The 17,025-nt window shown below is 43.7% G+C and overlaps 1 protein-coding gene across 5 annotated transcripts in view; it reads left to right on the top strand.

The window, feature by feature from the left end:
- sulf2b (sulfatase 2b) overlaps nt 1–17,025 on the top strand; it is a 111,939-nt gene that overhangs the window by 83,235 nt on the left and 11,679 nt on the right. For all 5 annotated transcript variants that reach the window (XM_085343885.1, XM_085343889.1, XM_085343884.1 and 2 more), the window contains 6 exons: nt 3,183–3,333; nt 7,461–7,560; nt 8,153–8,228; nt 10,280–10,408; nt 14,904–14,960; nt 15,485–15,614. In XM_085343885.1, the coding sequence (XP_085200011.1) occupies nt 3,183–3,333; nt 7,461–7,560; nt 8,153–8,228; nt 10,280–10,408; nt 14,904–14,960; nt 15,485–15,614 (643 nt within the window). The remainder of the gene's footprint in view (nt 1–3,182; nt 3,334–7,460; nt 7,561–8,152; nt 8,229–10,279; nt 10,409–14,903; nt 14,961–15,484; nt 15,615–17,025) is intronic.

Below are 17,025 nucleotides of genomic sequence, written 5' to 3'. Positions count from 1 at the left end.
AAAGACACACAAAAGAAAAGTTCAACATAGACCAAAAACACATTTCTGTCATCTGTAGACCTTTTTTTCTTTAGCATGCTGCTCTAGTGCCCATCGTGTCATAATTCATCCTCGACCACAGATACAACAACACATCCAATCATCGTGGAGCAAAGTCACTCACAGAGCTAACTTGGCTGTTACTGTAGAGCAGGGCTCGGCAACCTTTCTGATGATGAGTGCATCTAAAATTTCAGTGTGCCATATGATTGCATTAGCAATAAATGTAATAAAGCTCTATATGAACAGTTACACACTATGTAGAACCACTTTATAGGATTATATTTGTTCGCAGATGTTGGCAGCTATCAGCGAATAGTTATCAGCTATTTGGAAACAAAAATGACTTTTTATACACAAAAGCAAATGAACTGTACAACAGAAAATACAAATGCTGTTTATGGTCTCCTCACAACAATGATAAGAAAAATAAACTGGGCCAACATGGCATGTTTGTTAATACAGAGACACACATGTTAACGTGATCTCTGGTCTCCCACTCAGAGACACAGGTCTGCGAGTGTCCAGCATTCAGACGGCTACCTGAGGACCCATGTGAGAGAAAATCTGCTCACACAGACATGTAGAGCCAAATACTGTCAATAAGGCCTCTGCAATGTTCTGAAGACAGTTAAGCTTGTCAGGTAGTGACGTCCAGCAGGTGAACATGCAGCTCCATGAACACGCACAGCTGTGGATTCCAGCTGCTTCGATGTTGCATTAACTGACATTAACTCAGCCAGTTAATGTGAGACAACCAGCTGCTCATTAAAGCTTTCTGGTTTGATCAGAAAAGAAAACATTGGTCCAAACACCTGAAAGTCCCGAAAACGCATTGTGAATTCTGTCTCGAGTCTGCAGATGTATCCGTGTGTTTCCACGGTGCTGATGCTGCGCTGAGCGGAAAGCTCCTGAAGTATTTGAAGTGTTGGAAAGTGGAAATTTCAACATTGCTTGAAAAAACTGCCAGCTAGCAACGTCCCTCTCACCAGTAAGCTAAGTTATTTTTAGCCAATTACAAGCTGAATCTGGTAGTTGGGGTTGTTAGCTAAGATACCGTCATTAAGAAGCAGCACAACTAATGTGTCTATGTGAGCTGATTTGTGATGTGCACCGCTGGCCCGGCCATTTATTTTTTAATGCACCTTCTCAGATTAATGCACTGCATTTTGACTACAGACCGGCCCACCAGGTATTATAGGAAAAGCCATAAAGCCTTTGAATGAAAACAGACGCTGTTGTGACAGTGATGTGCAGTCTTGTTGGTATATGTTGGGGGCAGGGATAGCTCAGTAGGTAAAGTGGTCGCCCCATGATCGGAAGGTCGGCGGTTCGAATCCACTTAACGGCTACCCTGAGGTACCCCTGAGCAAGGTACCGTTCCTACACACTGCTCCCCGGGCGCCTGCTTACTGGGCTGCCCACTGCTTCACTGAGTGAATGGGTCAAATGCAGAGAAAAACAAGTAATTCCCCATGGGGATCAATAAAGTATCCATTATTATTATGATTTCTATACATTTTATGTCATACTAAAAACTTTGGTTGTAAGATTCAGATAATTATTTATTAAAAGCGAGACATTTTAAATGAGAATAAGAAAGAAAAGTATTTCTTTGTGCCCCCCTCTCCCTGTTAATGCCCTACATGGCCCCCTGGCAACACTTTGCTAGACCCGCCCCTGCACAGTTACCAGCTGTCAGCTACTTAGAAAAGGATCCTGGTGTTATTTGTCTCTCAGAAACAGTTCATAACTTCCCTTCAACTCATTCATGCTGCTGTTGTTTACCGCGACATCCGCTGGTTTCCTCTTTCTGGCGCAAAGTGATAAACAAACAAGAGAGAAAAGCTGATCAGCTGATCATTGATCAGTTTCATGATTGAAGTAGAAACAGGAGAGGGAGGGGAGAGGATGAGAGGAGAAGAGGCAGCTGTGCAGCGTAAAGACGCAGAATAAATCCAGCTTTGTGTCTTTTTCCATTCTAGCTGAAGTTCGGGACAAACTGCGTCCCTTCTCAGCTCAATATGAAACGCGTAACATTTTCTCTGAATGCGGGACGATTATGTTTTTTACGGGATGGTCGACAAGTCTGCTAACTAACCTTATGAATAAAATAAAGTTCACTATCAGTAACATCACAGCACCCACCCAGCTGTCATGCTAGCTAGTACGCAATACGAGTTATTGTAACTGACGGTTAAAAGTCAGCACAACGAAAATAACCTCCACCTAAACTTTGTTTATATCTGACCCAGATAGACTGCAGGTCATAACTTCTTACCTGAAGTTCAGTTCACCCTTGGACCGGCTTCCGCCTCTGGTCTCTCCTCCTCCTGCCTCCCCTTTCCCTCATCCACCTGCTGGCCTTTATGCTAGCTCCGCCATAGCCACCACCAAACAACTGTGTTATTTCTACACATCGGCCAGCATCTGGCCAATCCACCACCTTTCATTGTTTATACCGTTACAAAAAAAAAAAAAAAAAAAATCATCGGCCCATAAAAACGAAAAATCACATCGGCCCACTGGGCAAATGCCCGGTATGCCCGATGGCCAGTCCAGCTATGGCCGTGTCTTCAGTTAACCATGCGTGCTCAGGGTTGCCGACCCCTGCTGCAGAAAGTGTGTGGCAGTTGCACAGCTTTGCCCTGTGATTTACACATATATACGACTTTGCACAGTTTGTCTTTGAGTCGGTATTTTGATGGTAGTCAGTCGTTTCTTGATGTCAGTGATTAGTGGACTCCATTTCTCAGAAGCTGGGATTGGAAGTACTTGGGGGGAGGAAAGCCTCAAATTCGTGATCATTATGCTTGGATTTGTCTGGGAAATCCATCCTGTATCTTTCACATAGAGGTTTCTCCACAACATGTTTGAGGCAACCGAGAGTCAGTCTCATGATTAAACTTATAATACAATCTGTTAACACACTGGAAAAAGCAGAACAGAGCACATTTAAAGCACTCGCAGCATTCCTCTCTGATCACATGGCATCACATTGCTCTGATATACAGAGCTTTGGTTGTAAACGGTGCTATCACAGACTATCCAAAGCCAGATCGTCTTTTCAGCACAAATAACTCAGGATTTACCCAACACTCCACCTGTCTTATCTCCTTTCCTGTCACTGTTCTTCTCACCAGTACTCCCAGTTATAACTACGCGCCGAACCCAGATAAGCACTGGATCATGCGTTACACCGGCCCCATGAAGCCCATTCACATGGAGTTCACCAACATGCTGCAGAGGAAACGGCTGCAGACGCTTCTGTCTGTGGACGACAGCGTGGAGAAGGTGGGCACTAACACACAAGCACACACACGTCTGGTATTGCTATCCTCGTGGAGACATCTCATTGACATAATGCTTTCCCTGGCCGCTTACCCTAACCATCAAAAATAATGCCTAACCCTGACGCTTACCCTAACCAGAACCTAATTGTAACCCAGACACTAAAACCACATTTTGAGTGTGAAAAATGCCTTCAACCCCGTGGAGACCAAAATCCAGGTCTGTTGGTCCCCACAAGGATAGCAAATGTCAGATTTTGACCGGAACACACACACACACAAACCACCAGCTACACACTTGATGGCTGGAAAAAGATAGCTTGTGTTATTAGGCAAGGCAAGGCAAATTTATTTGTATAGCACAATTCAACAACAAGGTGATTCAAAGTGCTTTACAGAGACATTAGAAACAAAAACAAATAAAAAGCATGATTTAAAATTGATTAAAACAAGCAAACAAACTAACTAACTAAACACACACATTTCACACCTGTTCGCGCGATCTGAACCCTTATCGTAAGGGGAGCTACCAGTCCTTCTGTGGACGAGCTACTTTCTATTTTAAATTCCCTGAATTTAAAATACTCTCTAGACCCAGTCTAGACCCAGCTGGGGAGTTACCCAGAGCTCTAAACCCACTTAACAAACAAACAAACAAACAAACAAACAAACAAACAAACAAACAAACAAACAAACAAACAAACAAACAAACAAACAAACAAACAAAACAGTATATAAAATCAAAACAGATAAAATCAGAAATAGATAAGATCAGTAGTTAGTGTAAGTTTTGAAATTTAAGCTTAAAAGTGTGGATTTGGTGCTTTATTCAAATGCAGCTGAGAACAGGTGAGTCTTCAACCTGGATTTAAATAAACTGTTGTTATAACAACGACCAGGACAGAGACCCGATCAGCCAGAACCCTGTTACCATGGTTCTGAATAGGTAGATATCTTCAGCACTCAGGCTCACCCGAGCCCAAACTTCTCGTTGAGAAAGGGGTGTCAATTGCATTTAGGGACCAGTTGATCCAATCCATAATTCCTCTTTTAGATTTTAGAGAACAGACTGTGAGAGAGTGTTCTCACTACTGTGTTCAGTTATACACCGTTTTGTGATCACTGCTGTTGATATATTTGTGGGGGCTGAAATTTTACTTTCAAAGAAAACACAGTAATGATCAGATAAGCCCACATCAGACACAGTAACCTTCGAAATGCTCAGGCTCTTGGAGATCAGTAGGTCAACAGTGTGTCCTCTATTATGTGTGGCCTCTGTTACATGCTGAGTCAGCCCAAAGTTGCCCAGAGTGTTACTCAGGTCTTTAGTCCCTTTGTCCTGAGGGTTGTCCACATGAATGTTAAAATCCCCAACAATAATTACACAGTCGAAATCAACACAGATCACAGACAGCAGTTCACTGAGGTCATTAAAAAAGTCTGTGCAGTATTTGGGAGGCCTGTAAACATTAAGAAACACAACTTTGGATGGGGCCTTCAGCTGTAAAGCCACATATTCAAAAGACTGAAAACTTCCAGGAGATAGCTGCTTACATTGAAATGATTCATTAAATAAGACAGCAACCCCTCCTCCTCTCCTGCTCACCCTGGCCTCACTGATAAAACTGTAGTTAGGAGGGGTCGTCTCGATGAGAACAGCTCCACTGTTACTTTGGTCCAACCAAGTTTCAGTTAAAAACATAAAATCAAGGCTGTGCTCAGTGATTAAATCATTAATTAAAAATGTTTTCCCAGCTAAAGATCTAACGTTTAATAAAGCCAACTTAAGTGTTTTAGAGGTATTATTTGCCACATGTCTCCTTCTGTCACCTAAAAGTACAGAAATGTTAAAACCTTCTAGTAAACAGGGTCCCAGCTTCTCCTGGGAAAAGTCACCACTGCCATAATCCTCGCAGCCCGGACCCTCCACACATCACACATCAGACTGCGGAGACAGGGCATGAAGGTGGTAAGGAGGAACTAAGGGGGACGAGGCTGGGCAATGTGACTTCGATTGCTCTGTTGAGGGCGGGGCTCGATGGCGAACCTTTGGCTGCTCTGGTGGGGGGGTTTATGGGGGACAAAAAGGGATTGGGCCGGGGGGTAGATCTGAGCCCAGCATTGACCTGCTCCATCATCTCCTCAGTGAATTTCAGGTGTGGCGAGGAGGGAGAAAGGGAGGGGGAGGAGGGTGATGGCCTGTCAGGGGTTTGGGGGACTGGGGAAGGTCGTGGTCCCTGGTCCTGGTCGTTGGTGTTGTTGAGAGAGTTGGAGGCAAATAGGGACCCCTCTTCTTGCCTCAGATGTCTCTCCTTTCTGAGGCTCTTCCCAGGTGGGGGCAGATGGAGCTCCTCCTCAAGGTTTCTGCTGGGCTTTGTCTGTTCTTGGAGTACTGTTTGTTCCTCTTTATGAGATAACTCCTCGTTTATCTCAGCCTTGGCACCAAGCACATATGGATGACGTATGGAATAAAACAAGTTGGAGGTGAACAGTTTCACCCCTGACTTGTTAAAATTAAATCCATTTGCTTTAAACAGATGCCTGTTGTTGATAAAATGCACTGAGTGGTCAGTACATAATAGTAATGGATTGCATTTATATAGCGCTTTTCAAGGCACCCAAAGCGCTTTACAATTCCACTATTCGTTCATTCTTACATTGGTGGAGGCAAGCTACAGTTGTTATAACAACAACCAGGACAGAGAGCCCGGGGATCGAACCGGCGACCTTCCGGTTACAGATATGCTTCCCAACCCCCTGAGCCACGGTCGCCCGTACATGCTGATATAAGCCATTTATTCAGTGCAAACAACCTGCTGAATCTCTCGTCTCCTCCTCTGACCGGCGGTACAGGTCCACTGATGAATACAGCTGCATTCAGAGAGTTTACAGTATTTAATAATCCAGTAAAGTCCCGTTTCAGAACCTCCGACTGTTGTTTGGACACATCGTTTGACCCTGTATGCAGAACAATGTTTGTCACAGTTGGATATTCATCTGCAATTTGAAGAATTCTCTCCTTCAGGTTGTTGACCATATCGTTAGGAAAGCAGAGGACTTTAGTGTTCTTACCGCACATCCTTTGTACATCCTTTACGGCAGAGTCACCCACAATCAGAGTTTCAGGCCTAGCCTTTAGCTTTCCCTGTGGTCTTTTGCTATTCAGCAGATTTTCAGACCTTACTTCGCTGCTTTTAGATGGATGGTTGTCCGATATAGATCCAGGGTCCTTTGATAGTGGAGCAAATCTGTTCTGCAGTTTCACATTCAGTTGTTTTGGAGGTTTGTTGTTAACCTTCCTATTCACGGTTGTCCAGTCCTGTTTCCTCTCGTATACAGGGGTAGAAGAGCTTCTCTGTCTCGTAGGAAGTGAAGGCCAGTCGGTTTCAGAGATTTCAGCTCGCTGTGCCCTGCCTGTGATACGTCCGCCCCCTTCCAGGAGACATGATTTATGTCTTGGTTTTGCACCAAGACAGTCTAAGGGGGGATTATCGCTTGAGGATTTATAATAATGCACAGAGTCTACTTTCTTGGTCATGTTATCTGTGCTCCTTAGCTGTGTACTAGCTTGCTCATCGCCATTGTTTTGAATCAAAGGCAAGGTTGTTTCATTTCCACACAGTCCATTTACCTCCACGTTTACTTCTAAGCGATGAATTTTTGTCTCCAGTACTGCAATCTTCTGCAGGAGGCTGTGGTAGTCATCTGTGGAGAGGGAAGGCATCTTGTTGCTAGTTAGCCTAGCGGTTAGCACCTTTCCAGGCTATTGAGGCTGCTCGGTGCCCAGATGCTGTAATCAGGCTTCAGCTGTGTGTAGGCCACAGACACACGGAGCGCTGAGGATAAGGTAACTATAAAAATGTTGCTGTTTCTGTTAAAAACGCTTTAGTCCTAATGATCTATAAGTGTCCAGAAGCTATCGCAGGTAAGCTCATACAGGAAAAAAGGGAATAAATCAGCATAAAAATCAATAAAAGAAGCAAAGCATTTAAAGAGCAAAGAGAGGAAGCGTCCACACTCACAAAAGTGAGTCAAGTTTGGTGGAAGTGTGAACAGATAAAAGATGACCAGTGTGCAAAATCACTCCGTTTTTTTAAGCCACAGACTGAAATGGTGTTGTTTGTTTCTCAGCTGTATAACATGCTGGTGGAGACGGGCGAGTTGGAAAACACCTACATCATCTACACGTCAGATCACGGCTACCACATCGGCCAGTTCGGCCTCGTTAAAGGTACGAACAGAGAATAAGGTTCTTGTGTCTGCCTGATTCTTTTTCTGCCGATGGAAGAAAGAATTTGTGATAATTTTTATAACTGATTAAACTTGATTATCATCTGGAAACATCCTGATTTGTGATTTAAAGGATTAGATTTTTTTTTTAGTAGGAAAACAGCTGCAGTGCAGGGAGGAACATTGTGAGATGTGTGCCAGACTCATTTTAAGAACCCTTCTCCAGCAGATGAAACAGCATTATGTACAAAATAAACAGCGAAACAGCACAAATTCTAAGAGTCTGGAAATTGGACAATCGCTCTTTGTGAGTACGGGCTGAACAGCAAACAGAATTTCAGATGCACGTAAAGAACATCTGAAGAATCCAAGATAATAAAATGTTTGAGTTTAAAGGAACAAATGTTTTGTGTTTGATCATCAGAAAACTGTGCTGAGCATGAAGATAACGTCAGAACGTGACAGCAAAACACACCTGTGTGTGCGAGCTTCAGTGTCACCACCTCAGCTACAAACCACAGCATTAATAACGTGTGTGTGTGTGTGTGTGTGTGTGTGTGTGTGTGTGTGTGTGTGTGTGTGTGTGTCTCCAGGTAAATCTATGCCGTACGAGTTTGACATCAGAGTCCCGTTCTACATCAGAGGACCTAACGTGGAGCAGGGCAGCATGTAAGCACACACACCTCAACAACAATTCACTGCACAAAGGCGCCGCCGATCCTCTGAACTCAGTGATAACTTTAAACGTTACTTTGTTCAGTCCATAAAACACAGACAGCTGTGGCCGCCTGCTCATGACCACAGCAATCGCAAGAAGGGTTTTAGTGCACCCCCCTCTATTTTCACAGACTCCACCTCCCACATGCCAGCTGGTTAGGGAATTCACATTTTCCCCATGCAACCTGCATGTCAGGGGCTCACTGAGGCCCGAGGTCACCTTCCCATGAACCTGTGGACCCTTCCTGACCACCTGCATGTGCACATTTACAAGCAAGCATCAGCTTCTTTGTCAGACTGATATTCAGGTAGAAATCTGGTGATGAGAGCTGGCTCTCCATCCACACACCAAACAGTCATTTTCAGGTAATGAATCATTACCAGCCACTCAAACTGTGGCGCACGCCATCATGTCCCAGCACACGGACTTGTATGATCCAATTCTAGCAATTTGTTTTTAAAGAGCATCTCGTCAAATAATACATATATTGATGGTCTCTGTTGTTGGCAGTTGATTAAAAAAAGCACTTTGCAGGGTACTTTTAGGCCAAGCAGTTAATTAATTTACTGAGTAAATAATAATGCAATCAGTAATTAAAATGCATGTTTTTTGCAGCCCAATTAAATGTACAGAAAAGAAAAATAAGCCTTAACCAACAAGGCTCAGCTATCAGCAACGTCTCTGCTTCATTGGAGTCGTTCCTTTTTTAAATTCCTGTTCCTGTTTCGAGCAGCAAACAAACCCTCAGTGCTCAGCACCACATGGTGGATGCAAGGGAAGAGAAGCTGATGGAGCATGTACAAAAACCTGCTGGTTTTGGTCTCCACCACGAGCGTACAGGCTGCTTTAAAAAATCTCAGAACCAAAAATATAAAGAATCTGTGGAGACGTGAAGCAGCAGAAAGATCGTATCCATGAAAAATGTGACAGCACTGTTTTCTTCAGAGTGTGCTACTGTGTGCGTTTGTGTGTGTCAAATTGAATTACCACAGTCAGAGCGGTTCCACGAGATGATCACGGGTTCAGGGCAAGAGTTTCTTTCCCTTCTTCGGAGCAGACGTTATTGAGATAAAAAACACTTTGTTTGCAATACTTCACAATAAATGTCCCCGTGAACTTTCCCCCCTGCTCTCCAAACCCAACAGAAGTCTGTAAAAGCTCTCGGGTCTGTTTTGCCTTCAGCAATTCACTTTTAAAATATCAGTACAAAGCAAGATGCGACGAGTAATTTGTCCTTTTTTAACATTTTCCATTATGTGTATTTTTTTAATCTTCTGGTGTTCTGCTGTGGCAGCAAACACCGTTTTCATGGTGGAAGATTTCACTTAAAAGGTTTTGAGGTATAACAAAAAACAAATTTTTGCCCCTTATCTCCTGTGTCTTTCAGGAAGTGTTGTTACCTACAGTCTGTAAAAGAGGCGTAGCATAGGCGGAGGAGGGCTCGTCAAATAAATGAGTTAATTTAAGAAGATCTGACTTTGTGTGTGTGTGTGTGTACATGTTTAGATATCTTTGTGAGGACAGAAAAATTGGCATGCTTGTGGGGACCAATAGTCACTCATGAGGACACAATGCCCGTCCCCACGAGTTTGAAGGCATTTTGAGGATGAAAATGTGGTTTTAGTGTCAGAGTTACATTTAGGCTGTGGTTGGGTTTAAGCTGAAGGTTAGGCACTGATTTTAGATGGTTAGCTTAAGCAGCTAGCATTATGTCAATGAGATGTCCTCACTAAGATAGCAAAACGAAAGTGTGTGTGTGTGCGTGTGTGTATGTGTGTGTGTGTGCACAGCTGCAATAAAACCATGTATGATGCATCTGTGCCACATGTCACATTTAATGAATGTCACATGAAAATTGAAGCCCTGTTTTGGTAAAAAGGAGACATTTATTAAAGTCTTATTAACAGTTTCTTTTTCGGATTTCGTTATGACAGCATGAAGCTAAAACAGGCACACATATAATAAAATAAGCGCTCATACTCTGTTTGCATGTTTGTGTCAGTAACCCTCACATGGTCCTAAACATCGATCTGGCTCCGACCATCCTGGACATCGCTGGCGTCGACACGCCTCCAGATATGGACGGAAAGTCGATAATGAGTCTGCTGGACACAGACAAACCTGCCAACAGGTATACACACACACACACACACACACACACACACACACACACACACACACACACACACACACACCTAAATGCCAGATTGTTAAAGCATTTCACTTCCTTGTTTTGTAACCATCTGAAGGAGCTGTTGCGTCACCGTTTTCCCAGCTAAGATGCTCTTTAACCATCTGAGCGCTCAAAGAGCTTCTGAATAAATAAACAGTCGTTTTTTCATGCCATTAATCATCCTAAACACACAAACCATTAAACACAGATTGAAGTTAATTTCTCAGAGTTCACAGTGAGGTAATCAGCTGCTTGTTGAAAACAGAGGTCAGAGAACAGAGACACATCACCAGTATGTAAATCATCTTCGTGCAGAGAGTCGTTGGAGCAGCAGGGCGTCTCTCAACTGTAACGACCTCATTTAAACTCCTGGTTGCGCCGCTATTCGGCAGCACAAAGAGCCATCTGGTTCGCCTGGAGCGAGAGAAATATTCTATTAATATTTATAATGATCAGAGCGTCAACAAAGGCAAACATAAAGGTCAGGAGGTCGGAACAAACAGGAAAGCGTTTCGGGGGGCTGTCAAACCCGCCGAGCTGAGGCGAAAGGATTTTGCACACAGGGTCGCGGTTTAGTGCCGATAACCTAAACTGGTGATTATTTCATCTCCATACACCCTCCTGTGAGGACTCATGATACCAAATGTGGATTCATCCATCAGTAAAAATAGTCCCCAACTACAGGAATGTGTCAGATTTGATTGGTAAACGGACCGTGACCATCTGTGTAGGAAACATCGGAGCTGCTTTCAATTAATGAAACTATATCTGTTTGTCTTCACTGAGAACCGCTTCACTCTGTGTTGCTCATAATAAGTTGTACATGCTGTCAGGTCAATGGAAACAATCCATTTGGTGCTCAAGTCAATTGTAAATGACTTCATTAGGTAAGTTATAGGTGACTGGACTTATTCTGTGAGTGGCTTCTTCCTTCTAAAGCTGAGGTTTCCTTTCGTACTGTGGTTGGGAGATCTTTTCCACAGTCACTTCATCCTGTTATCCCGCTGTGATTGCCAGTGACCAATACATCGCTGTCGGTAGCTGAGGGGGGGTGAGGTGCACTTGCTAAGGTTTGAAGGTTATATAGCTGCTGGTGTTGGACACACACGCAAAGGAGTTTAATTCCCACTTCCAGGTTCAAGGGAAAGTAGATAAACTACACCAGCGTGAGAGTCTCAATCACTTCTAATGATGAATGATTTAGTCTGGCTTAATTAGTGGACGGATATCAGCTGAGCAGCTAAAATGTAATTAAGTCTCTGCAGACCTAGAGCTAAATGAAGCCCTAAGGGAGGGATGGACGGAGGGAGGGATGGATGGATGGAGGGAGGGATGGACGGAGGGAGGGATGGATGGATGGATGGATGGAGGGAGGGAGGGAGGGATGGAGGGAGGGAGGGAGGGAGGGATGGGTGGATGGAGGGAGGGATGGAGGGAGGGAGGGAGGGAGGGAGGGAGGGAGGGATGGATGGATGGATGGAGGGAGGGATGGAGGGAGGGAGGGATGGAGGGAGGGATAAACCCGAGTTTCAGTAGATTGCACAGGTTCACGAGGGTTCGAGTAGTGAAGGTTTTTGAGGTCCATGTCAGGTCAGAGACTTTGGGGGATGTTGCAGCTGAATGAGAACAATAGTTCAGAAATTAAAGTCTTCTAAAACGTTGTCCGTACAAGCAGACATGCTGTTTGTCTTTTTTCTGGTTAAACATGTTGTGATGCAGCCGTATCTTTGTGTTTTTCACGTTGTTGAATTTAAATCAAACCAGATATGTGTCTTTAAACCTGAAACGTAGCGTTTTTAGCTGTACTCTCAGTTCTGCAGCACACCGAAGCCTCTGAGGATATCTGTCTGAACATTTGAATAGAGTCCTTACATTCTGTGCTGAGACGAACTTTACAGCAGCTGTTCCCTTTTTATTATCTGTGAGATGCAGAGGAAACACCAACAGTAGCTGAAAGACTGATTACCGAGAGTTTATTCAGAATAATGGACTGATTCTGTGCAGATTCTCCCAGAACAGTCTGCTCTTTGCAGTTAGGAGAATTAAACCAGACTCGTCTTGCAGCAGCTAACAGCTCACAACAAGCACATGATTATAGATTCCTGGTGTTTTTCAGGAGGAGCCAGATTTTCAGCAGCACAGGACAAAACAGTGACTGATAGCAGTTTACAGCCAACAAATAAAGAAAGAGGGTCCTGTTGTGCTACAAACATGAGAACAGACACTGCGCAGGCATTTACAGATAGTTTAGTCTTCCACGTTTGACTGTTTCGCTGTGGTCAGAAATCCAGTGTGCGCCTGTCTTCACACCTAAAAACACAAGTGTAACTCGTGTGTTATGATTCTAGGTCATGAATAAATATGGTTTCATATACAGTTGACCAAAAATGATCATAATTCTATTTTTATTTGTGCCAGTTTATTGCAACCTGGACTTCATCTGTTTGCTTGTTAAACATATTTCAAACAATACCAGTGTAGTGAAAAGGCGTTTGATGTTTTCCATCAATCCATCTCCTTCTGCTTAGCCAGTTCAGACTCATAGATAAGCAGAAGTCGAACACCAGTCTATCACGGTCTGCTATAATCGCAATGACAGTATCGACAGCTGCACTGCAGAGCCAACAAGAAGACAGCCCCCTGATAATGAGGGTGCATTTGGTGAAATGGGTCTGCTCTGGATCCTTTACTGCTGAAATCTGCAGGCAGGAAGAGCAACAGAAAGACATCCAGCACATGTGAGCAGACATCAGCAGCTGTTATGACAGTCACAGATGCAGCGTGAAAAAGGAGGCGTGGGTATGGTTGCAAAGCGGCTTGCAGATGTGCAGTCACTGTGAGCAGGTTAAAGCAGTGTACCGGCTGCTGCTGCGAGTTCTCCACAGTAACGTTGGGCAGCAAATCTCACTTTCACAGTTTTATTCAAACATTATTTTTCACACAGTCTCTGACTCTCTGTGACCGGCTGTGCTGCACCGGCTCTCAGACTCACCGCTGAGCATCTCGTGTCTCTCATCTGCTACAATCTACATGCTGTCGGGGGAGGGGTTAATTAGACGTCCCCAGCAGGTGTCCCACCCTCCTCATCAGACACACTGCTCTACCTCTCCTTCCTGCGACTGCGCCCAGAAACCACAACCCGCCTCCACAAGCCGCTTAAATAGCGTGCCCTGTATAAGACAGCCAATTAGATGCTTTAAAGGGTATTAGCAGAGCCATCAGCTGATGTGGGCTGACACCGAGGTCAGCTGATTTGCCACAGCTGAGTTGGCCTTCATGGTCTGCCTGAGCTAACACCAGGATCAGTGTTATGCTGTGTTTTTTCACGTATAAAAAGAAACTAAATGATAAAAATAGTTTAAAATAAGGATGTTGGGCATTTGACAACAAAGCTTCTGAACGTGCCCGACTCTGCCCGGAGCAGACACAGAACAGGCAGGAGGGATTTTGTTGTGAACACCTCGCTGTGGCCTCAGACGTGAGACGACTCGACAGCTCGGCTCCCACTTGTTGCTTCTATCTCTTTAAACCGTTGTGAACAGCAGAGAATCGGTGGATAGCGGTGCTGTCCTTCAGGTCACCAGCAGCTTCTTAATAGTTGCACTTAGATTTAATTCGCTGACTTTTTACAGACTTTCTACATGTTTTCACATAAGAAACAAAAATCTTATGAGCTCCGTTTGGCCAGGGTGTGTTTAGCATCTCCCAGCTTGTGGCTAAAGTTCAACCCAACCCTAAACCTAAGCGCTGCGCTGGCAACTGTTTGGATGTTAAAGGTAAAACTAAAAAAATCCAAATATTTCGTTGTTAGCTGCGCTGATGGCTGTCATATTGGAAACTTAAATGAGTCCTTCTTCATTGTGTTTCAAACTTTGGAGACAAGCTTTTACATCGAGCAGCAACATTTTCCGCCGCCTTTGTGTGTAAATCCTCGTCGCAGCCTCATTATCATGTTTGTGTCTTTCTGTGCTGTTTATTCTGTGAATCAAACAACTGGAAAAAGTCCTGCAGTCGTTTCCACTGCGGTGACTGTTGTTCTTTTAAGTGTAGGAGGAAAATCAAAATGTTGTTCCTGAAAGTTAACGTTACAAACATCCCAGAATAGAAACCAGATGGAGTCACGCGCTTAATGAGGGGACGGTATGAGTATTATATAAATGTGTGTAATGTTCGATGATTTGAACTGAAATGAACTCGCTGCTCCTGACGTGGCAGCGAGAGGAGCTCCAGCCCGAAGTTTAGGGGTGTAAAATGAAGCGGCGATGCACATTTAGCAGCTCGTTCAGACGCCGCTTCAGTAAAGGCAGTCGTGCTTAATGGAGTCGACGTGAAAAAAGAAGAAGGTGAGGTGAGGTGAAGGCGGGCGGAGGGTGCGACAGTGTTGGTTGTGGGTTAAAAATAGCAGGAGAAGTGCAGGAATTCTGATTCTCGCTGTTTTCATCCTCTTCTTCAGGTTTCAAGTGAACAAGAAGCCGAAGGTGTGGAGAGACTCGTTCCTGGTGGAGAGAGGGTAAAGACGACACATCACTGCTGCTGCTCGGGAAAATATAACACATAACAGTCTACGTTCAGTGCAGAGTGTAACACAGCAGCTGCTCTCACTGCTGGGAAAACATGGCAGCCAGAACTACTGTCCTGAGTCATGGACGTGCAGCTGGTGTCGTCCACCCGGTGGAAGCAGATCTGCCTGATGATATTTGGTTAATTAGTAAAAACTCATAATAACTCTGAGACAGATATTAATCACAGCTTAAACACATCATTGAGCTTTGATTCAGTCAAATGTTCTTCTAACGGAGGGCTAAAGGTTAACTTTTAAAAGTTTGTAAAGAACTCTCGAGTGAGTCGCTCGCTGGCTTCGTCTCCGTGGCATCGACCCCCACGCTCGAGGCCACCGAAGCATTTACACAGAAAAAAGCAGCTTTCTTGATTCAGACAGAAGAAATGCATAAATGTGCCAAAATAAACTTTTATTAACTTTGAATCATGAATTCATTAAACATGCAGATTTCCTCCCTGCTCGTGTTTTTACAGGAAGCTGCTCCACCAGGTCGTCGAAGGTAAGGAAGTATCGCAGGAGGAGAACTTCCTGCCCAAACGCCAACGAGTGAAAGACCTCTGTCAGAGAGCCGAGTACCAGACGCCCTGCCAGCAGACGGGACAGGTACAGTAAGACTTCTGATTCATTTACTCCTTGACTCCTGATCCTACTTCTCCCAAAGGTATCACGTTCCTTCTCCATCCTTGCACTACAATAGTCAGATTTTTTTATAATCTCCTGAATCCAATGACTTCACTCCTGATGTTATTATTGTACTTTTGATCTAGCTGCTTATTCCTCAATGCATTATCTTATTCCTCTCTTTTACTCTGGAATACCTTATTTTTCCTGAGTCAGTCATATGAGTTTCACTGTGTAGCCGTCCATGAAACCACTCAGAATTCTCTGAGTTTGCATCCACTGACTTCACTCCTGATCTCATTACGTGTCCCTGATTGCATTACCTTACCTCCAGTCTTAACTTTACTCCAGAATACGTTCCTAATTTTCTATTTTCTCCAGAAACCTTATTTCACTCCGTTCACCAAATTAATCAAATTCACTCATAAAATTATCAGTATTCCTATAAATTTGGCTCCATTGAACTTACTTGACTGTACTTTTGATCCCATTACTTAATTCTGATTGCAGTACTTTATTCCAACCCTTTGCTCCACACACCACACTTTAGATCAGAAGCAGGTTTGGAGCATTCCCTTTCCTTCCACTAAAATGCTTTTTCTCTAAACTTCCTTCTGGTAACCCATTCCTGGTCCCATTATCACTCTTTTAAATGACTCTTATCCTTTTCCTTACTCCAGAATCCTATTCTGTGCTCCATTCTGCTCCCAATCCAATTAAATCATTCTTTCAAACCTTATTATTTTCCCAATATCCTCACATCCCATTTCTAACTTCTGAATCTGAGACTTTATTCCTGATTCTACTCGTTTTTATTATTATTTCATTCACATCACATTATCACATTCACTCCATTCCTCAGTCATAATCCAGTAAATGTTCCTCTTTGGTAAATTGCTTTATTCAAGATCTCGTTGCTTTGTTCTGCACACTCCTATTTTACTCCAGAATAATGTTCTGCTGGGTCTCCCCTGATCCTGTTGTTTGTTTACAGCACACCTTACCACTTTATTCTAGTCTTCATCTCGTTATTTGAGTTGTGACTTCATCGTTTCGTTCCTCACTCGAGACGCTACATTTCTCCATCCAGTTATTTCTTCCTGATTCCATCATTTTGTTCACAATTGAACTGATTTACTCTTAATCCCTGTTTAATCCTCGTCTAATCACTTCATCCAGATGCTATTTACTCTCAACTCCATAACTTCCAGAAATCCGAATCCCATATGTTTAATTTCTCTGTGCTCCTAACTGCTCCTCCTCTGCCAGTCTCATCGTTTTACTGCTACGATCCTGTCGTTCACTCCTGATCCTGTGGCTTCAATCACAGTCTTATTGCTCATTATTCCTGCTTCGCTTTGACAGAACATGCAGGCTATAAAGTTTGCACTCT

Source organism: Diplotaxodon limnothrissa, linkage group LG20 (genome assembly GCF_057381915.1).
Source record: "Diplotaxodon limnothrissa isolate DT_005_m linkage group LG20, D_limnothrissa_male_GT1.1, whole genome shotgun sequence".
Classification (NCBI taxonomy): domain Eukaryota; kingdom Metazoa; phylum Chordata; class Actinopteri; order Cichliformes; family Cichlidae; genus Diplotaxodon; species Diplotaxodon limnothrissa.
The sequence above is the reverse complement of the archived record's forward strand: the minus strand, read 5'-3'. Positions and strand labels throughout refer to the sequence as shown.